Here is a 23,555-nt window from a genome sequence, read left to right as displayed (position 1 = left end):
CAGGTTTCAAAGGGCACGGATATTTTCTAAATACCAGGGTTAAATGCACAACTCTGGACCTTTCTAACTGTGAGACTGAGGAAGCCCTTCAATCTTTTGGAAACTCAGTTTTCTCATCCATAAAATGGGCATTATAATGCCCACCCCAATGGTATTTAAAAAACCAAACTCATTGCCCTCGAGTCAATTCCAACTCATAGCGCTCCAACAGGACTGAGTAGAACTGCCCCATGTGGTTTCCAAGGAGTGGCTGGTGGGTTCGAACTGCTGACCTTTTGGTTAGCAGCCCAAAGGTATAAGGAGGGGTTGAAATGATGTGTGAAAGATTTGAATACAGTGAAGCAGTAGATAAATGTAAATTGTTTTACATATAAGAGCTGCTTTATTTTGCATTCTTCTCCAATGCCTCCTTCAGACACTTCAAAGTTATGAAGAAATATTTTGAAAAAGATTTGAATTTCAACAGTAGATCACATTGGTTCTTGGTTTACATTTTAGCAAACGCTGAGCTACATATACTCTAATAAAGAGGATTTTTATATATTAGAACATGAATTTCTCTGAAGTTCAAGAGAATAAAATCAAATAATCACATTTTCACCGCTCAGAAAATACTTGTGAGAGTAAAAATAGTGTTGATTATTTTGTGTTTTTTTTTTTTAATCCCCTTTAAGACTCTGATACCTTCTGAAGCAAATAGCTTGCTCAACTCCCTGTTGGATGTGGTTTCCAGCCTCAGCTCTATCCTTGCCAAAGCCCAACACATCCTTGAATACCTTCCTGAATTTCTTCAAGCATTTAAAGTCACAGCATTGCTAGATATGCCTGCTTTTCAACAGGTATGTGTTTGATCTTTGCCCTTGGGGAAATATTCAGATTTGCTGTTTCTTTGTTTTTGCTCCTTTTTGCCTTTATTTCTCTTCTAACATCTACAATTTGCATTGGACAACAAAACCTAAGAACAAAAATACCTTTTAGTGTCTCTGGGGGCAACAGCATGACAGTGTAAGGCCTCACATCTCCCTAATTAACTAGATGAAATAGATTTGTTAATCCACATTCCACCAACTAGGACGTTGTGATACCTCATGTATTATCCACGAAGTAAGAAATCATCAAATCAATTATTAGTATAAACGAGATTTCAGGGGGCTGCTTAACTTCTTTCATGGAGTAAATGCTTTAAAAAATATTACAACATTTATTTACATGTAAATAATTGGCTTACAAATTACAGATCATGCACTGAAAATACAAATACGAATTTGGATTAGGTTAATGGCTTGAAATCTTTTTTGCCTGGGCTGGAACTGACTGGGGAAGAGGAGGAGCATGGGTGTATCTGGAGTTAGATGTTTAGGACAAGGGGCCAGATCACAGTGTCCTTGAGCTACCTTAGAGGCAGTGTGTCAGCACGTTCGTCATCTGATGCGTAATTTGAATAGATGTCACTTATCTGGGTAATTTGGCAATGTAGACACACATTAAAATTATAGATGAGTCTGAGTGAATGATATATTATGAATTAATAGTTTATTACTGGCCAAGCAACAAGAATTCTGGTGTGCGTGTGTTGTGAGTGTAGGTGACATTTTTCTCTTCTACCAGGTTTATTGGCCAGGAAGATTTTGCAGCTATTTGAATATTATACCAAGGACAGAAGAATCTAAAGCAGAAATTTGACTGAACATCTTGTTTGTTTAGTCAAATGAGGGACTACTGTTCCAGAAGTTGGTGAGGGAATTATATTGTCACTATTTAATTGTGTTTTTTTCTTATGTTCTTAGGTTTCACAAAATGGCCAGCCCAGAAGTTCAGCCTTTGGTTCTTTCCAGTCTGTGATGAAGATGGTTTGCAAAGGGCAAGCATCTTTCTTTAGCAATTCAAACACATTTGTTGATTTGCCCAGAGTCAATGATCTTTTGGAAAGTGACAAGGAAAAATTTAACATTCCTAAAGATTCAAGTAAGACAACAGCAATCCACATTGGTTTAGATTAATTTGTACGTTGATCATCAGCCCTACCTTATACTGAATAGTCTGTCTGTGTAGAAGCCTTGTACATACTGGCAAAGAATCTTCCACCTCCACCACTTTTACCTTTATCCCTCATTTTTATGAAGGCTACCAAAAACTGGAGGGGCTGTTGACTTTGAAAACCGTTAGTGCCCTGAGCACATGCTACTTCTCTCATCTGTGACACCAAGGAATTAGGTGTGAAATGCCTAACACATCTGAAAACCTAGACTGTTTGTCAGCTTTGGCTAACCAGCAAGGGGGAGAGATCCAGGCAGGGAGACCGGGAGAGCTACCTTGGCCCTTGCAAAGTGGCTATACCCTATAACAAAGAGAAGCTGTGTGCAACCTCTTACAAGTCTGCTGTCCATACAGCTCAATTGCAACTGAAAGGCGATTGATATGTGATTTCTCTGCCCCACCTTAACCCAATTCTGACTCATGGTGACCCCCTGCGTTACACAATAGAACTGCTCCATAGGGTTTTCTTGGCCGTAATCTTATGGAAGCAGATCGCCGGTGATGTTTTTCTGTGGCGCTGCTGACTGGGTTAGAATTGCCAACTTTCAGGGTAGTAGTTGAGTGCATTTTGAGTGAACGCATTGTAATTAGGAAGGCGGATTAAATATGCTGGTTAAGAGTAAGAGTTTTTAAGCTTAGGTCATTCAACCCCTCCAATAACAAGTTGTATGTCTTTGGTCACCGTATTTTCTCTCTCTGAATCATGTTAGTCCCTTCTATAAAATGGAAATGATAATAGCTACTTCATAAAGTTGTTATACCAAAAAAAGTTGTTACGAGGTATAAAGGAGATGATGCATATTAACTGCTTGGTAGAAATCTATCCTAGTGTATTAGTTTTCTGTGCTGCGTAACAAATTAACACAAACTTAGTGGCTAATGACAACATAAATTTATTATCTCATAGTTTCCATGGATCAAGAGACTGGGCATTGGTTAGCTTGGTCCTCTGCTCAGGGTCTTCCAAGGCTGCATTCAAGCTGTTGGCCAGGGTTAGTGTCCTCCTCTAAGCTCATGGGGTTGTTGGCAGAATTTATTTCCTTGCAGCTGTAGAATTCATGGAGGCATCATATTCAAGGGCAAGAGGAGCATCCCTCTGATGCTTTCAGTCTCTTTTAAAGTGCTCATTTCATTATGTCTGTATTACCCAGGATAATCTCCATTGTAATAACTCCAAATCAACTCATTAGGAACCTTAATTACATCTTCAAAAGTCCTTCATCATTGACATGTAACCTAATCATAAGAGCGACATCCATCCTATTCAGAGGTTCTGTTAGCACACAAGTAGAGGAGATTAAATAAAATGTGAACACCAGGGGGCCATTTTAGAATTCTGCCTACCACACCCAAGATATGTCTTTATATCCTTTTTGCCTGTGATGGAACTAAGGAAGATGAGAAGCATGAGAATATCTAGAGTTGGAGGTATAGGATGAGGAGCCAGATTAACAATGTCCTCAGAGTTACCTTAGAGGCATCATGTCAACATGTTCATCAGCTGATGTATAGTTAAGATACCTGTCAAATACTCTGTGTAATTTGACAGTACAGACACACATTAAGGCTATTGCCATATTAATGATTTTTGTATCTTTCCCTAGTCCTTATTTCCTCTAATTTTTTGCATTTGGGATTCTTGAGGGTTATAAATTATTCATCCATCCATCCATCCATCCATCCATCCATCCATCTGCCAACCATTCAGCTAACACTGAGGACCTGACATTGTAGATCCTCTCATTTGTTTTATTTCAAATAATTATCACACTAACCATTAGGCAATTATTAGTATCCTCATTTTCCAGATGTCATGATGGAAGCTCAGAAAAGGTTGAATGACGTGGCTCACAGGTGGCAGATGTCAGGATTCCTGGTTTCAAATTCCTTATTCTGTGCACATATATTATTATGTCTTTTCTGAAATCAAAGTTGCTACTGCCGATATGAAGCTGGTAATTTAGACTAAGTTGCTAAAATATCAGTAAAAGCAGCCTCTATAACTCAATGCTTTAAAATTCATTGTACAAGCATGCTCTTAATTTATATTTTAGGGGATTATTTCTGTAAATTTTATTGCAATTGCTGAATAAATGTAATTGTTTTTTCTTCTGAAATGGAGAATGTGTGGTAAGATGAAATTAATAGTTAAAATTACTACAACAGTACTCTTTACACCTTGTGTATTATGAATTATGCTATCAAAGCTAAGGTAATATTTTCATATTAAATGTTCTCTTTGGGGATAAAAGAACTAGTTATACTTAAGCATACTTTACAAGCTTAAAACTTTAAGATATTTTATTATTAATCGTTATGGTGATGAAGTCTCTACCTTCAACGGTACCTATTGATTTAGACAATTTAGTCAAATAAACGTTCAATTGAAACCAAACAGCCCCACAACAATGACAGGCACCACAAAAATTAATTGTTTGAGTGAAAACAAGGAATTTAATATGTTAGCAGTAGTGAGTTCAATAGTTCTGCATAGGTGCAGCAGAGAAAATTCAGTTGCAACACGTAAAGCTAACTGCATAAGAAAACCCTAATCATGGTCTTAGTATTGTGACTGTTAAATTGAGGATTTTCTAGATTAAAAACAGATTTTTTTTTTATTATCATTTTCATTTTTAAGTATCTATGTCTTCACTCATTACTCTTGTTAACTTAGTTGGAAAATGTGAGGGTCATGGCTGAAACCGGACCAGTGGGTCTGTACCCAGCATGCAAGAAGACAATCTCTCAGATGCTGTTTTTGAGAGGAAGAGTTTATTTTGCAGGCTAGCAAGCGAGAACACAGAGGTATCGACCTCAGATTGAGTTCCTCAGTTTGAGTGAGAAATCACATTTTATACTTCTACATATTGCTATAGGGGTGGAAGAAGGTGGTGGGCAGAATCACAAAGTTTCCATAGTTTCTATTGATTATTTATTACGAGACGGGGCTAAGACTTGGCCCGGAAGTGGCGGACTGACTCTTCGCTTTTGAAATGGGTTTGGCTACTGCCAATGACATATATCTGGTGATGTTGGTTCCTTGACATTAGTTCTCTTGTGTTACGCGTGGCGGGCGGCCTAGGGTCATCTGTCGGTTAGCTTTGTCTGTTCTGTGCATCTGACCATTCTGAGCCGGTTAAATCTGGACACGTCCAGGGCTCTGCAGAGGGTCTGCAAAACAACTTAGAGGAAGTGAGTGATGTAGTGGGGGAGGTGACTAGATGTGGCCTGATAACCGATGGAGTACTAGTTAATTAGGTGTGTTCAGCCTCTAGGGTCCCCTAACAATGCTTTCCTTTCTTTCGAGTGATTGGAGTAGACACCGTATCCTGAAATTTCTTAAGAGACAAGAGCTGTTCAGACTGCAACGGGAAGAATATTCCTGAATTCAGTGCCCAAGTTCAGAGTTTTGACATGAAAGATATATCTCAACCATTCCTTGAGAAATATGGCATTGTGGTTATGTAAATGAATTTTTCTATTATCTTGGGAATTCTGTATCATAAGTAATATGTGTATATATATATTTTTTAATTATGACAGCACCATTTTGCTTGAAGCTTTATCAAGAAATCCTACAGTTCCCGAATGGTGCTTTGATGTGGGCCTTCCTAAAACCTATATTACATGGAAAAATACTGTACACACCAAACACTCCGCAGATCAATAAAGTCATTCAAAAGGTAAGTTTAAATGAATGAAAATCTAATAGACCATAGAAGCACTATACTGGGAAGAAATCTTTCAAAATATTTAACGCAATTATTATATGCATTGGATTACAGACATTTTTCTTGCGTGGTTAGCATTCATCTTGGCCTTGGTTTTTTTCCTGTTGTTAAAATTGGATTTGCTGAGTCATTCTCTTAGAGGGCAATTTGGAGGTAGGGGCATTGTTTATGAACAACTAGTGCATTGAAAGTATCAAACTCTAATATTAAAAGTTGAAACCCTTGGGTGGTGCAAATGGTTTGGATTTGGCTGCTAACCAAAAGGTTGGCTGTTTGAACCCACCCACTGCTACCACAGAAGAAAGACCTGGCAATCTACTCCCATAAAGATCACAGCGAAGAAAACCCTACAGAGCAGTTCTACTCTGTAACACATGGGGTCACCGTGAGTCGGAATCGACTTGATGGCAAAGTTTTTTGTGTTTTTGTTTTTAATATTAAAAGTTGAGGACAATTACGCAGAAGAGAAGACTGTCTCAGGCTATCCAAAGGGAAGACGTTCCAGGAAAACTTTTAGGGAACCAATGCTAACCAGTTCTTGCTTGGTGCATATGGTAATGAAAAAAAAATCAGACATAGTACATCCAAACACTGAATTAATAGTATTTTGGAAAGTGCTATTTCCCAAATTGTCTGTGAGGCTTTGTTTGCTTGACTGAGAATAAGCTGAGATTAAAAGGCCAAGACAGAGTCTGTGGCTCTGCTTGTTTTCCCTTGTTCTATTTTATGTTGTTCAGCTTCTCATATCAGTTACTACAGTATGTATTATGATTAATATTTGCACTTTCTTTTCAAATAATTGTGTTGTATTTTTGGAGGGTCTTTGTTTTCTTGCCTGATGGTAGCTTATATTCCTCTGTTGCCTGTAGGTTACCTGTAAAGGTGACACTTTACCCACCTTACCTGGGAAGATGTGACTTTTACTGTCAAACCCAGAAAAGGAGATGTGAAGTTCTATTAACGATCAACTTCTAGGCTTTAAATAGCATTTACAACTTAAAAAATTAAAAGTTGTAGTGGCATGTGGGCCTACCACTAGTTAAAGCATTAAGAAAGTTATTGTGGTAGAATAGATACAACAAAAAATTACCATTTTTACCACTTCTAAGTGTAAAATTTAGTGACATTAATGAGATTTACTATGTTGTGCAACCATCACTACTATCTATTTCTAGAACTATCTATCACCCCAGACAGAAACTCAGTACCCCCAATCAAAGACTCCTTCTTTCCCTGTCCCTCCCACACCTGGTAAACTCCAATCTACTTTCTGTTTCTATACGTTTGCTTAGTCTAGATATTTCATATTAGTGGGATCGTAGAATATTTGTCTGTGTCTGACTTATTTCACTCATCATGGTGTTTTCAAGGTCCATCCGTGTGGTAGCATGTATTAGGACTTCATTTCTCTTTATAACCAAGTAATATTCCACGGTACATATGTATCACATTTTTTTATCTGTTCATTTGTTGATGGACACTTGGGTTGTTTCCATCTTTTGACTACTGTGAATAGCTATGCGGTGAACATTGGTGTACAGGCTTCTGTTTGTGTTACTGCTTTCAATTCTTTGGAGTATATACCTATTTACTTAATAGTGCAATTGCTGGGACATGTGGTAATTTTAGGAGCGCTGGTAACCCAGTGGTAGTTTTATCTTTAACTTTCTGAGTAAAGCATTTTGGATCAAACTAGCTTTTACAGGCTATGCCTCCTCAACCCCCTGCTCTGTGAGGTCTCATTGGTCACAGCCCGTGGGCTTGCTTGCCCCCCTTGTGGCAGAGCTTGGGGGCTGCATTTGCCTCAGTGTATTCTCAATGGTATTTAATACCCCTCCTTTTTTTTTTTAGATTTTGAAGGTGTCATTTTGGAGGGGTATTTGCCAAAAGTTTGGGCTCTCACAATGAAGTAACGTTGATCTAGGTATATGCCAGGAGTTGGCTTTTCTGTTTGGATGGGGTCTCTGCCCCATTGCTGTGCTTGCAAGGCTGTGCTTGGGAGAGGCCCTTGGCCAGGTCCTGGATCACCAAGCTTTGGAGCCAAATCCAATATTACTCAGATTTCTTTAATGTATTCAGCTTTTAAGGCCCATATATGTTTTTGAAATTTTATAGAAAATGGCTCTGTATTTTAGTTTTATTTTAAATTCAGATTCTTAAATAGGCAATACTTTTTTTTTTTTTTATTGTTACATACTGTGCTGTATTCTGTGATACAAAAAGAAGTATGATAGTCTGCTTTTGAAGGGGTCATCCTCCAGTAGGGGAAGAGAAGACAGACATCTGCAAAAATAATTAGATATAATATGACAAGAGATATGCTCAACTGTGGCAGGGGCACAGAGAGGGGAGCAACTAGTCTCCCTGGTAAAAAAGACCTGGAAAAACTGTTAGGAAGGAGGTGGTATGTGGGCCTCTGTCAGGAGGAGGGCGGGAGGTCAGCCTGGACAGAGGGGAGGGTAGAAGAGGGGGCCAGCTGGGCCTTCTGAGAAGGATGAGAATTTGGAAGAGTCACCAAAAATTTTGCTGGTTCTTACTTAGACCCTTTCTGGGTTTTATAGGCAGTAATCTGTGTTGGTATCTTTTTTTACTTGTTCGATATGGCTAGTGACTTTTCATGTAGGTGTCTTGATTTTGTACTTACAAAGCTAACTGCATGATATTTTAGTGGAGATGAGTTATTCCAGCAGTCAGTCACGGCTATTTAGTTTTATAAAAATTGAGTCTAGTCATTAGGTGCATGAACTAATGTCCCACACAACTCAAGACACTTGAAACTTCCCCATTGTGTGATCTAAAGCAATATTGTCTGCAATGGTAGAGTGACCAGTGTTATAAACTATTTATTACTTAATCTTATTCTCTTCATTACTTCCTATTAGGAGGGACCATACGAAATTGTCATTTCTGTAGGTTAAAAATTGGCAATTTCACATAGTCCAACCATAATACAGAGGGTGGCAGCATGAAACATGCTGTTGTGATAAGTACCATGCATGTATCTTAGAAAAGCTGGATTTTGGTCTTCACCTTTTCTAACTATCTGTGTGACCTTGGGCATAACACTTTTCCTTTAAGGGATTCTTTTTTCTTTATCAGTAAAATGAAAAGCTTGGCATAAAATAAAAACAAAACCAAAATAACCCAGTTGTGACTCATGAATTGATTCCAACTCTTGGAGACCCCACGTGTGTTAGAATAGGACTGTGCTTAACATAGATACATTATTTTCAGCCCTTTGGGGGACTGCTCTTTTTTTTTTTTTGTTTTGGCTTTAACAAACAGAAATTTATTCTCTCACAGTTTAGGAGACCAGAAGTCCAAGTTCGGGGCACCAGGTCCAGATAAAGACTTTCTCTCTCTGTCAGCTCTGTGGTGAGGTCCTTTTCATCAATTTTCCTTTGATCTAGGAGCTTTTCAGTGCAGGGACCCCAGGTCCAAAGGAACCGCTCTGCTCCTGGCTCTTCTTGCTTGGTAGCATGAGGTCCCTCTCCTCTCTGCTCGATTCTCTCTTTTATATCTCAAAAGAGATGGACTCAAGATGCAACCTAATCCTGTAGATCGAGTCCTGACTCATTAACATAACTGCCTCTAATCCTGCCATATTAACAGCATAGAGGTTCGGATTTACAACACATAGGCTTATTCCATCAGATCACCAAATGGCAGATAACTACACAATACTAAGAATCATGGCCTAGGCAAGTTGACATACATTTTTGGTGGGCAGAATTCAATCCATAATACTGTCCCTTTCCCGTGTAAAATTGCCCTGATCCAGAGATGGACAGGGCCAGCAGCCTGCCTTTGGGGGACTGCTCTTCATGGGTAACACATTAGAAGCACTTGGGGGCCCTTATCAAGCTCTTCCCCTGAATGGGCTCTGCTGTATACCTTCCCCAGGGGGGTGTGTCCCCGCACCTCTGAGTTGACAGTTACTGTGGCAGAGAATTCTCACATTCACACTCCACGGAGCTGTGCTCACCTCTGTCAGCTGCGAAGATGGCACTTGATGGAGTGCTTCTATTACCCGAAAGCTATGATGACTAAAATTTCTAGGAAGTAACTTAATTCAGATTCTGAGGGTGTCAGAATCAATATCTGTGAAGTAGTTGATAGTATTACCATACTATTATTCAAGAGATTACAATAAATGAGTATGCTCTTTTTATTTTATAGGTCAAAATTGATTTTGGTTTTGGGCCCAGGCTGATGGAAGAATGAAGAGCAATATGAGATTTCAGAGAGATTATAAAGTAAAAAGAGACAAAAGAATTAAAATGCATTCCCAAGAATAAATAACACCCTAGAAATGGTATTATAGGAAGAATCATCAGACAATTACCTTGTCCATGTTCTATTAACCTACTGCATAAAGTAGGTTTTGTTTTAGTTCCATATGGAAGGTGCAAGCCTATTGAAACCAGACCTATCTCATTTTAACCTGGTCTCTCCCTCTGGGCAAGTTGTTTGAACTGTCTTGCTCTGATTCCTCGTTTGTAAAACTGGGCTAATAACAGCTATCTTGTAGTGCTTTTAGGAGGCTTGGAAAAAGAAATATTAAAGATAATATTTAGAAAATAGTAAACTAATGTAGTTTTGAATCCTCTCCCCTATAAAGCCTATTTCTAGAAAGGCATTCTGCCATTGTTGCCTCAGGAAAGTGAGGAGGAAGAGGTGGTAGAGATCAATGATCCTCAGTCCTTGGGGGATAGGGGGTGATTTTGGCCACCAGAGGACATGTGGCAATATCTGGAGACATTTTTGGTTGTCACAAGTGGGTGGGAACTACTGTTGTTTAGTGAGTAGAGGTCAGTGATGCTGTTGAACTCTGTAGCACAGGACAGTCCCCACAACCAAGAATTATGTGACCCAAAATATCAAGGTTGCAAAACCCTGGTGTAAAGGAAGTTTTTGCTGACAAGAAGCAGGGCAGGGGTGGAGGGGACTTGGCCCCCTCTCCTATGTGTGTCTCTGGGAGGCAGTCACTGTGCATGCAGTCCCTGAGTCAATGTGGTGGCCCCAGCAGAGTGGTTAGGGAAGGGAGAACATCTGAATTAGCGCATCTGAGCTCTCCTTAGCTCCTGCATGGTGTGGAAAGGATCCAGAAGTTTCCATATGCCTAGGTCCTTAGCCAAGGTGTCTGAGCTGTTCTGTGCCAGGAGAAGTTGTGCACCTAACAACTCTTTGCAAAGCTGCACAAAGGCATGCCTGGGGAAGCCATCTGTGGAGAGGTGCCATGTCAGCAGCATTCCCTGGGATACCACTCTCTTGGGAGCTGAGAGAAGTTTCCCTGGAAAGGGGCTGTGTGTGTTGCCCGGGACGAGCATTAGAGAAGCTGGGTGCTGTGGCAGCCAGGATCTTGCTCTGCTGACGTCCGTCAGAAACAGCACTCTGCAATGAGGAAGAAAAAGTCCTTCCTTCTCCAGTCTCCCTCCAGTGCTCCCTACTGACAAAGCTTAACATTGTGCCAGCTGGCAACAGAAATCATCTACCGCGGCCAGCTCCACTATTGCAGAGCAGGCCATAAAAGGTGAATTTGGAGTTAAGAGGTGATAATTTGATAACTATCACAGACAGTCTATGTTAGTTTCTTCATTTTAGGGCAATGATGGTGCTGAGATATAAAGCTCATCAATTCTTAAATGTAAGTTTTAATTTATCAAACATATGTAGAGCTCGAAGGAGAGATATTGGGGAAAAGAATTACCTATTCTGATCCTGACACTGCTAAGAGATCATTTAAGTTAGGAGCCTCATCTGTACCTCATGCCTACCATAGGAATTGGCAATTGTTGTACTCATTTTGCAGATGCAGAAACTGAGTCTTAGTGGTAAGTGACCTTGTCAGGGTCTCTCAGTGGGTGGCAGAGATGGCATTTGGACCCATGTCTGCTGGACCTGATGTTTTATTTATTTATTTTTTCTGTTACATTTCACTGTATTCCTTAAGTAGCAATTCACATGTGAATAAAACTCAGTGTCTGCCCCCAGAGGAACTTATCATGATGTGAAGGACACACAGAGACTCAATGGTAGAGTGGATAGGGAAACACTGCTTCCGTACAGAAGGGGCTGGCCTCAAGCTTTGGAATTGGAATATCAGATTATGATGGAGAAACTGGCCTTCAGTTTTTCCTCTTAGGTTAGTGGATTCTGATTGGATCTGGGAGCAAGAGAGGAGGCCAGATGGAGAGTTTTTCAAGTGATCATAGTTCTGGAACTCACACTTACATTAGCAATCTCATTGTCTCAAATGCACATAGATTGAACTACCATTTATTGAGCACTTAGTTCTACTAGGTTTGAAGCACCATCATGGGCATTTTTTCATATGCTTTCTCATTTACTTCTCACAAGAACCCAGTTGAATAGGGATTATTAGACTCTGTTTAGATGAAAAATTGCAAGGATTGGGGAGATTTATGTTCCCAAATTTATGAGCTGATAAATGGAAGCCCATGGTTCTAATCAGAGTTTGTTTGGCTCTACAATCAGGGTTCTTTCAATTGGGACATATTTATAGTCTAGGTTACCAAATAGTAAGGATTCTGTACCCTAGTTTCTTTCACTATCATGAGGTTGGAATACTCGTGTACCTAATTAAACACAATTTACCACATTTCTTATGGCTTTGTGTAGCAATGCCTGGCATTTTCACCCATCCTCAGAACTCGGATGGCCTTCAACCAGGCACCTTTGGGAGGGATGAAGATTAAGTCATACGGAACACAAGGCTATTGTTATTTTTATCATTAAATGGAATGAAATTTAGTACATAAAGCCTGATGATTAAGTAACTTGAATAGAAATGAAAATGCTTGGCGTTATGATGCTTATTAAAGATGACAAAAATGTCAGCAAAGTGGAAGCTGCCCAAGATCAGAGTGTATATATGCAGCTGGTGCTTCCTGGGGGAGCACGGGCTTTGCTCTTAGGACTGGTTAATATGTACAAAGCAGTGTGTGAAGGAAACTGTACAGACCTGCAGGCAGGGAGAAGTTGTGCCAGGGGAGCCAGTCCTGCAGGAGGAATGGAATTCATAGCAATCAGCTTTTTAAAGGTAGACATCTGATTAGTGATTGGGGAGCAGGTCTTCAGCAGTTCAGCCTGGAGCAAGGCTTTCAGGTAGGTGAAAATGTCTGACATAGAACATTTTACAAAGCTCAGCAACTTGCCCAGAAGAGAAGTAATTACATTTTATGAATAGACTTGCTTGATATAATCCCCTGTAAAACAGCATTTCTCTCAGAAAGCAGTATCAGTAAGACCATGAATGTACTTGTTTCTCTGAAACTAGATAATACCCAGCACCTGAGGTGGGCATGGATCTTACTCTTTTATAGACTTTGGATGTCTGTGTATTCCCATTATTCTCTCTGTCAAATTCAATTCAACAGGTTAATGTTAACAGCCATGACACAGAAGGCACAAAACAAGTAAATGATCATACTCAACAAGAGGGTGGTGTTATTGCCATATCTTCTTTACAAGGAAGGCCCCCAAAGCTTAGATAGCCGAGCACACTAGCTCAGGGTCTCCCAGCAAGTTAGCAGCTATGCTAACACTCAAATCCGTGTCCTTTGATGCAAGACCCCTCTTGGTCTCCTCCTGGCCACAAGGTGGAGGCACATTATGGGCTGACGGCGCATAAAAATGCTGTCAACTTTTTTTTTTGACTCTGGACAGTGATTGTCCACCTAGAGAGGAAGACAGAAGTAAAACAATGCCCACAAGAGGTGATGGGACTGGAGCCATGGGTCCCCTCATCTTCACAGGGCATGCCCCAGTGGGTTACTATGCCTACTTCTTCCTCTTCCTCTCTGACCCTGAATTACCTCACAATAGATCCTATCCACTTGGGAATGGGATTGTATTTGCCAAAACTATAATTAATTAATCTGAAAAAAGCCAGTGACACTTTAGAAAAATTAATAAAATATATAAAGCTCACAAAAAAGGACAAATAAAACCAAGATGTCTCTTAAATGTGTGAAAGGATACTCAAACTTTTTCATAATAAGCAAAATTAAGTCCGAACAACGAGATGCTTTTTCCTTCAAATATCAGAACGGTGAAGGCCCCAAATTTGACAACATCTTATGCTAGTTGAGGGTATTGGGAGATAAGCACTCTCGTAACTGCTGCTGGGAGTATATTGGTATAATGTCTATAAGGCCATGTTAAAAATACCTATCAAAATGACAAAAACATACGTTCACATGTGAAAACAAGGGTGTTTATTTTGTCATTGTTTGTCCCCACAAGGGATGGGAAACAACCAGGCCATCAATAGGAGATTGGTTGAATAAATTTGAGTATATCCATGAAATGAAAATATTCAGCATATTAATCTAGATTTACTGCTAAATGAATTTCAGACAAGTCGCAGAAGAATGTGAGTAGTATGAATGAAGAAAAAAAAATACAAGCATACGAAGCACGTTCACCTGCTTTTGTAAATAGGTAGACTGTCTCAAAAAGGCTGCATAAGAAGCTGGTAGCTGTTTCCCCTGGGTTTGGAACTGGCTACCTGGGGGAAAGAGTAGAACAAGGAGAGCCTTTTTTACAAAACCCCTTAGAACACTTGAAATTTGGTACATGGAGCAAAACAACAACAACAAATGTATATATAATAAAAGCCCAGGAAGTCTTTGACTTTTTAATTTCCTCGGGGGAGAGGGAGTATTCCCTCTTTGAGGTTTGTTCCTGCCTTACTGAGAGACGTTTCATTCAGTTATGCATAACTTCACTTGAGTCACAACCGACACAATGGCACCTAACAACAAAATTTCTCTAAATCCTCTCAAATCTACTTTCTGTCTCCTCTCCTCTGGTACTCAATTGATACAAATCTTGACTCTTTTAATATTGGTCTACAGCTCCCTGTGACTCTGTTCATTTTTTTTTTTTTTTCCCAATCTACTGACTGTTATTCAGCTTTGGATTAATTCTGTTGATTTGTCCTCAAGTTCATTGATTCTCTCCTCTGTCATCTCCATTCTACTATTGATCCCCTTCAGAGAGCTTGGTAATATTTCTGTTAATATATTTTTCAGTTCTAGAGTTTCATTTGATTCTTTTTTTTTTTTTGACTTCTATTTCTTTGTTGAGATTATCTCTTTTCTACATTTGTATCAAGAGAATTTGTAATTGCTTGTTAAAGCATTTTTATGATGTCTAATTTAAAATCCTTGCCAGATAATTCCAACCTCTGATTTATCTCAATATTGGCATCAGTTGATTATCTTTTCTTATTTAAGTTGTGATAAGAAATTTTATGATTCTTTGTATGCTAGGTGATTTCCAATTATACCCTGGGTATTTTGTTTATTATCTTAAGAGACTCTGTGTCCTATTTAAATCTTTTATTTTAGCAGGCAGTCACCCTGGCTAGGTTTAGCACAGGTTTTTGGTCTACTTTTGTGAGCTGTGGTTCTAATGACAGTTTAATATTTAGAGCCTTTGTAGTGTTATTTTGGTCTTCTTAGTTTATCTGGAAACCCTGGTGGTGTAGTGGTTAAGAGCTATGGCTGCTAACCAAAAGGTCAGCAGTTTGAATCCACCAGGCACTCCTTGGAAACCCTATGGGGCAGTTCTACTCTGTCCTATAAGGTTGCTATGAGTTGGACTTGACTTGATGGCAACGGGTTTGATTTTTTTGATTTTGGTTTATCTAGTTCTGCAGGGGCTCCCACTTGTCCCTTTGGTGCTGCCTGAGGGGATGGATGGAGTTTATCCAGCCTACTGCCTGCTGCCTGTATATGAGGGAGAGGAATATCAGGCACAGTGAAGAAGGGGAGGGCTTTCCAGCCCTGCGTTGTTGTGACAGGGTTATCCATGGCAAGGTGGAAATGGGAGTGTTTCTCTGGCCAGGTCACTTGTTATGATGGAAGACCCCTTCCAGTGCTCCTGACCATCTGGTGTCTCTGAGTGAGGGAGGAACCAGTCAGGCCCACAGGGCCATAGAAACTTCCCAGGCTATGTCCCTTGTGGCAGGACCCCCCTTGCTAGAGCTGTTGAGTGTGTCTGGGTAGGGGAGGAGACTGTCAGGCCCATGGAGACAAAGAGACTTCCTGGGCTGGGTGCTTAGCTTGTGGTGGGATTGCCCTTGCTGGTACCGTCTGGGCTGGCAGGATTTCTAGGTGATGGAGGGAAACCCTGGCTGCGTCTTATCAGCAAATTTCCCAGTTGATCCCCCTTGCTGGTGTTGCCAGGCCTGCCTGGTGTCCTATTGGGGTAGGGTGGCGGGTGGGGGGTGTAAGACTACCTGGATTGCCTTCTGTTGCTAGGTTGTTGATTGAGAAATGCTGGGCCTGGGTCACCTTCTTCTTTTGGGGTTGGGGGTTATAAGACACCTGCTGCTATGTTAGTCCTGTAGTCATGGGATCTGAATCAGTTTGCTCTCCTCCTTCCATCTTTCAGAGTTATCTTTGATGGACCTCTTGCATTATTTCTAGGGGTTATGGGTGTATTAAGTGGGGAAAAGCAGGGAGAAATTAGTTTATGATATCTTGTCCAGACAAGTCTTCTTTTCTATGTCCTTTTGACATAACTCCGGTAGTCAAGTGAAGATCCTCCTGGCTCATGTTGTGTATTTCTTATTTCAGGACGGGAATCAGCCACTTTTCCAAAAAGTTCAGGTTTCTTTTAATGGAAAATAGTATTTGAAGATCACAATCTTGATGCTAGGGAACTCATTGCTATTGGTGATTGTTTCTGGACCTCTTTAGAAGACAGACCAAACATTTTGTTAGTGTATTTGAGTTTTTTACATCTTGATAGTAATTTTTAATTTTCTCTTAAAAAATACATTTCTTTGAGATTCAAAAATCTAAGATGCTAAAGATGGAATTTTCTTACTTAAAAACATTGTTCTGTACATGTTATAGGGATATGCACATCTCCTAGCTTGGCCTCCTAATATTATTAAAGGATGTTTAATTTATTATCTAATTATTAATGGTCTAATATTTCGAGTATTTGATTAATATTAAATATTGAATAATACTTAAATGTTTTATAATATTTTAGTATTAAATGCTTTTAAAATTAGACTTAGCCTAGATTTGCATATTTTGTTGTTTATATTAAAGACATTGTTCATGTACTAATCAGTTTTTAATTTTCTTCTGAATTATTTATTTATTAATATGATTTATTTTGTTGTTATTGTTGAGAATGTACACAGCAAAAACATACACCAACAGTTTCTACATGTACAATTCAGTGATATTGATTACAGTCTCGGAATTGTGCAACCATTCTCATCCTCCTTTTCTGAGTTGTTCCTCCCCCATTAACATAAACTCACTGCTCCCTATGGTTCCTATCTAATCTTACTCAAGTAACTGTTGTCAATTTTATTCCATGTAGACAGATCTTAAAAGGGCAAAGCGCTCAAGGCAGACATTCTTTACCAGTTAAGCTCAACTATTGTTTGGTTTTAAGAAGACTTCAAGAGACATTTTTGGCTTAAGGTTTAAAGATTATCTCACAGCAAATTTTCAGAAGTTCCTCCAGCCTCCATTGCTCCTGAAAACCTGGATTCCATAAGAATTTGAAATTATGTTCTACATTTCCTCCCTTTTGATCAGGATTCTTCTATAGAATCTTGATCAAAATGTTCAGTAATGGTAGCTGGGCACCATCTAGTTCTTCTGGTCTCATGGCAAAGGAGACATTTGTTCATGGAGGCAATTAGCCACACATTCCATTTCTGCCTCCTGTTCCTGACTCTTCTTTTTCCTCTGTTGCTCCAGGCGAATAGAGACCAATTGTGCGTTGGATGGTTGCTTGCAAGCTTTTAAGACCCCAAGTACTGTGAAATGAACTAGAAGGTAGAACAGAAGTACTAAACATGTTATTAGGCCAATTATGTTGGATGTCCCATTTAAGCATTTGAGAATGTACACAGCAAAAACAAACCTAAACCTGCAAACCGAGGAACTAAATCCCATGAGGTGTTTGTACTTAAGCAGCCTCAGCAGCTAGTTTTTCTTTTTTTGGTTGTTGTTGTCGGTGTATCTATTACACAACTTTTCTAATTCACCTTTTTATAAACTGGCAGTACTTCAGTAATCGGCTGTACAACTCTACCCTTAATCATTGCAATTTTTCCATCACTGCAAGATGAAACTTAATACTCCATAAGCAACAATCCCCACCCCTTTGCCCCTTCCCTCCCACTCCTGGTAATCACTAATAAACTTTGTTCTCTATACATTTGCTTTTTCTTGTCTTTTTATATAAGTGATGTCACACAATATTTGCCCTTTTGTAATTGACTCATTTCACTCAGCATAATGTCTTCAAGCTCTATCCACATAGTAGCATGTATCAAGACTTCATTTCTCCTACTGGCTGAGTAGTATTCCCTTGTATCTGTTTTCCATATTATGTTTATCCATTTCTCTGTTGATGGGCATTTAGGTTGTTTCCAACTTTTGGCTATTGTGAGTAGTGTTGCAGTGAACACTGGTGTACAAGTCTCTGTTTTCAAGTCTTTTTGGTCTGTACATAGGAGTGGAATTCTTGGGTCATGTGGTAGTTCTATTTTTCGTTCTTTTGAGGAATTGCTACACTGTTTTTAACAATGGTTGTATCATTTTGCACTCCCACCAGCAAGAGATAAGAGTTTCAATTTCCCCACATCTTGCCAACATTTATCTTCTGTTTTTTTTTTTTTTTTTTTTAATCTTAGCCATTTTAGTGGGAGTGAAATGGTATCACATCGAGGTTTTGATTTGCATCTCTCTGTGGCTAATGGCACTGAAGATCTTTTCATGTGTTTGGTGGCCATTTGAGTGTCCTCTTTAGTGAATTGTCTATTCAAGTCCTTTGCTATTTTATGATTGGGTTATTTTTCTTTTTATTGTTGAATTGCCTAAGTTTTATACATATTTTGGTTACTACATTATTATCAGATATATGTTTTCTGAAGATGTTTTCCCAGTCGGTAGCTTGTGTTTTCACTTTTTTTTGACAAAGTCTTTTAATGAACAAGTTTTTAATTTTTATGAGGTCCTATTTATTTATTTTATCATTTGCTGTTTGTGCTTTTGTTATTGTATTAGATAATCCATTGTTAAAAGCAAGACTCAATAGCATTGACCCTGCATTTTCTCCTAAGAATTTCGTGGTTTTAGTTTACACATTTTGAATTTGTTTTTGTATATTGTGTGAGCCATGGATTCTGTTTCATTTTTCTTTGTGTGGAAATACAGTTTTCCCAACACTGTTTATTGAAGGGAATCTTGGTGGACAGTGGTTAAGAGCTATGGCTGCTAGCCAAAAGGTCGGTAGTACGAATCTACCAGCCACTCATCAGAAACCCTACGGCTGTTCTGCTCTGTCCTATGGGATCGCTATGAGTCAGAATCTACTTGACAGCAATGGGTTGGGTTTGTGGTATTTATTAAAGAGGTTCTTCTTTCCTCATTGAATGGACTTAGCACCCTTGTAAAAAGTCAGTTCACCACAGATGTGTGGGTTCCAAAATATTTATTTTAAAATTTCTCATTACTTTCTTTCCGCTTTCCTTTGATATACTGTATTGTTATTATATTGATATAGTTAGTGGATTCTTGGTTGATTTTTACTTTTATTTAATAACAAAGATATTTGAATCTAAATTTTGGTTCTACCCAATATATTTTGGTGTCTAGTGTCATTTTATTATTATATTTCCTAAATAATCATTTCCTGAATATTTCCTGTAATCCGAGAGTAATTTAAAATAAACTTTAAAAGTTTAACTTATTAGATTTCAAAAGTGTTTACATAAAATTTTGTTAAGAATTTCTAATGACATAACATAAATTCACACTTTATATTTTTATGGGTTTTACTAGAAATTTTTTGTGACCTTGTGCATTATTGGCCTAGTGATCAAAGCGCTAAAATGCTAACCAAAAGGTCAGCGGTTTGAACCTTCCAGCCACTCTGTGGGTGAACGATGGCAATCTGCCTCCTTAAAGATTTACAGCCTTGGAAACCCTATAGGGGCAACTTCTACTATTCTCAATAAGCCTCTCATAGTAAGTCAAAATCTACTCAATGGCAGAGGTGTAGCATATTATTAGTTTTTAAATTTTTTTCTTTAGCACTTAAAAAAGATATTTTAACTTATTCAAGTTTGTTATAATAATTGGAGGTTACATATATTTATTTTAAAATTTTATATATATTAAAAATTTTATATTTCAAAATTTACAAATAGATTATATATATATATACATAAAATTTGTTACTGAACTTCTAAATTGATTGCATTAATAATGTTACTGAAACTCTCTAAATCTCTATATATTTTTGACCAACATAGCTTGCATTTACTGAGCATTTGCTATGTGCCAGACATGATGCCAAAACATTTGAATATTAATTTATCTTAATACTTACAAACTCCACCCCCACTTTTCTTGATGAGTCTGAATTGGAGAGGTTAAGTAAATTGGATCAAGAATATATAGCAAGTAAGTGGCAGAGCCAGGGTTAAAACCAAGGGCTCTTGTGTACTACTTTTATTCTCTACCTTATCTACTACTACTACTCAGTTCTTATCAAATTATTTCCTTATTTCTAACAATATTTATTTCATGTATTTTAATAATGTTACTTGGTGCATAAATATTAGATATTATGAATAGTGAATTATTTATTTATTTTTATTTTATTTTTTTATATTTCTTTTTATTTGACAAATTGTACTGGCTTCCCTAGTATTGTGTACTTTCTTACCCTTCACCAAAGTTACCACTTATCTATTGTCTATTTAGTGTTTTTCCATCCCCACTTCTCCCCTCCCTCTTAAACATCAAATATTGTTTCTTTTTGTGTGTAAACCTTTTCTGAGTTTTCATAGTAGTGGTCTCATACAGTATTTGTCCTTTTGTGATTGACTTATTTCACTCAGCGTAATGCCCTCCAGATTCATCCACGTTGTGAGATGCTTCACAGATTCATCATTATTCTTTATTGTTGCGTAGTACTCTACTGTGTGTATGTACCATAGTTTGTTTATCCATTCATCTGTTGATGGGCATCGAGGTAGTTTCCATCTTATTGCTGTTGTGAACAATGCTGCAGTGAACATACATCTGTTCATGTGGTGGCTCTTATTTCTCTAGGATACATTCCTAGGAGTAGGATTGCTGAATCATATGGTATTTCTACTTCTAGCTTTCTAAGGAAGCGCCATATCATTTTCCAGAATGGTTGTACCATTTTGCGGTCCCACCAGCAGTTTGTAAGAGTTTCAATCTCCATGCAGCCTCTCCAACATTTGTTATTTTCTGTTTTTTTGATTCATGCCAGTGATTCTGAGGTGAGATGGTATCTCACTGTGGTTTTGATTTGCATTTCTCTAATGGCTAGTGATCGCTAGCATTTCCTCATGTGTCTGTTAGCTGCTTGAATGTCTTCTTTGGTGAAATGTCTGTTCATTTAGTTTGCCTATTTTTTAACTGGATTACTTGTCTTTTTGTTGTAGAGATGTTGGATTTTCCTGTAGAGTTTAGAGATTGGACCTTTGTAAGATTTCTAATAGCCAAAAATTTTTTCCCAGTCTGTAGGTTCACTTTTTACTCTTTTGGTGAAGTCTTTTGATGAGCATAAATGTTTAATTTTTAGAAGATCCAAGTTATCTAGCTTATCTTCTGAAGTTTGTGTGTTGTTAGTTATGTTAATGTGTGTTGTTATCCTGTTATTGCCATTTATTGGAATCTCTAACACTGATCCGATTTTTTCTTCTGTGATCTTTATAGTTTTTGGTTTTATATTTAGGTCTTTGATCCATTTTGAATTAATTTTTGTGTATGGTGTGAGGTATGGGTCCTGTTTCATTTTTTTGCAGATGGACAGACAGTTTTGCCAGCACTATTTGTTTAAAAGACTGACTTTTCCCTGTTTGATGGACTTTGGGCCCTTGTTGAAGATCAGGTGGCCGTAGGTGGATGGATTTACATCTGGGTTCTCAATTCTGTTTCATTGGTCAGTGTATCTGTCATTGTACCAATACCAAGCTGTTTTGACTATTGTAGCTGTATAGTAGGTTCTGAGGTCAGGTAGTGCGAGTCCTCCTACTTTATTCCTCTTCTTCAATGGTGCTTTACTTATCCGGGGTCTCTTCCTTTTTCATGTAAAGTTAATGATTAGTTTTTCCATCTCTTTAAAGAATGCTGTTGGCATTTGGATTGGGATTGCATTGTATTTGTAGATTGCTTTGGGTAGAATTGACATTTGCACAATGTTGATTCTACCTATCTATGAGCATTGTATGTTTTTCCCTTTATGTAGATCTCTTTTGGTTTCTTGTGGTAGTGTTTTGTGGTTGTCTTTGTGTAGGTCTTTTACATTCCTGGTTAGATTTATTCCTAAGTATTTTATTTATTAGGGGCTATTATAAATTGAGAAACCCTGGTGGCTTAGTGGTTAAGTGCTATGGCTGCTAACCAAAAGATTGGCAGTTTGAATCCACTGGGCGCTCCTTGGAAACTCTATGGAGCAGTTCTACTCTGTCCTATAGGGTCAGTATGGGTCGGAATTGATTTGACGGCAATGTTTTGTTTTTTTTTTTTAATTATAGATGGTATTATTTTCCTGATTTCATTTTTATGGTTCTCTTTCTTGGTGTATAGGAATCCAACTGATTTTTGTATGTTTATGTTGTATCCTGCTGCTCTGTTTAATGTTTCTATTAGTTCCAGTAGTTTTCTTGTGGAGTCTTTTGGGTTTTCTGTGTATAGTATCATATCATCTGCAAATAGGCACAGTTTTACTTCATTATCAATTTGGGTGCCCTTTATTTGTTCTTCTTGCCTTATTTCTCTAGCTAGGACATCCAGCACAATGTTAAATAGGAGGGGTGATAAAGGGCATCCTTGTCTTGTTTCTGTTCACAAGGGGAATGTTATCAGCCTCTCTCCATTAAGAATGATGTTGGCTGTTGGTTTTATATAGATGCCCTTTATTATGTTGAGGAATTTCCCTTCTATATCTTTTGTATTAAGAGTTTTATCAGGAATGAGTGTTGGACTTCGTTGAATGCTTTTTATGCTTTGATTGAGACGTTCATGTGATTCTTTTATTTAATTTATGTGGTGGATTACATTGATTGATTTTCTAATGTTGAGCTATCCTTGCATACCTGGTATGAATAACACTTGGTCTTGGTGTATTATTTTTTTGATATGATGCTGAATTCTATTGGCTAGAATTTTGTTGAGAATGAATTATTTATTTTTTTAGGATAAAATGATCTTTGTTCCATTTTTTTTCCTCCATGAATTTGACTTTATATGCTATTAATACTTACCAATATTTTGTTTTTGATTGATTTAAAACATTTATTTTTGTTTTTGATTCATTATAAATGTACAGTGGGCTTTGACAGTTAGTCCCCACCATAAATTGTAATCTTAATTATTAATGTAATATTAACTTGAATAGGTTAAAATATCCTAATTTATCCTAATTAATGACTGTAATTGATTTTATTCAGAGCTGTATTTTTAGCATCAATACCTGAGCCTGCTCATAGCGCCTCAGTAAGTATTTGTTGAATAAAAGAATTAAATGGATCTTGTCATAGATTGAATTGTGTCCCCCCAAAATAGGTGTCAACTTGGTTAGGCCATGATTCCCAGTCTTGTGTGATTGTCCTTCATTTTGAGTTGTAATTTTACGTTAAAGAAGATTAGGATGGGATTGTAACACCCTTACTAAAGTCACATCCCTGATCCAATGTAAAGGAGTTTCCCTGCAGTGTGGCCTGCACCACCTTTT

The 23,555-nt window shown here is 38.1% G+C and overlaps 1 protein-coding gene across 1 annotated transcript in view; it reads left to right on the top strand.

Moving 5' to 3' along the window:
• ABCA13 (ATP binding cassette subfamily A member 13) overlaps nucleotides 1-23,555 on the top strand; it is a 527,556-nt gene that overhangs the window by 160,393 nt on the left and 343,608 nt on the right. Inside the window, 3 exon segments of the mRNA XM_023724448.1 lie at nucleotides 675-839; nucleotides 1,788-1,965; nucleotides 5,581-5,720. Coding sequence (XP_023580216.1) covers nucleotides 675-839; nucleotides 1,788-1,965; nucleotides 5,581-5,720 — 483 coding nt within the window.

The sequence above is a fragment of the Trichechus manatus genome, unplaced genomic scaffold, assembly GCF_000243295.1.
Source record: "Trichechus manatus latirostris isolate Lorelei unplaced genomic scaffold, TriManLat1.0 scaffold00247, whole genome shotgun sequence".
In the NCBI taxonomy this organism is placed as follows: domain Eukaryota; kingdom Metazoa; phylum Chordata; class Mammalia; order Sirenia; family Trichechidae; genus Trichechus; species Trichechus manatus.
This window is presented reverse-complemented; position numbering and strand designations above follow the sequence as displayed.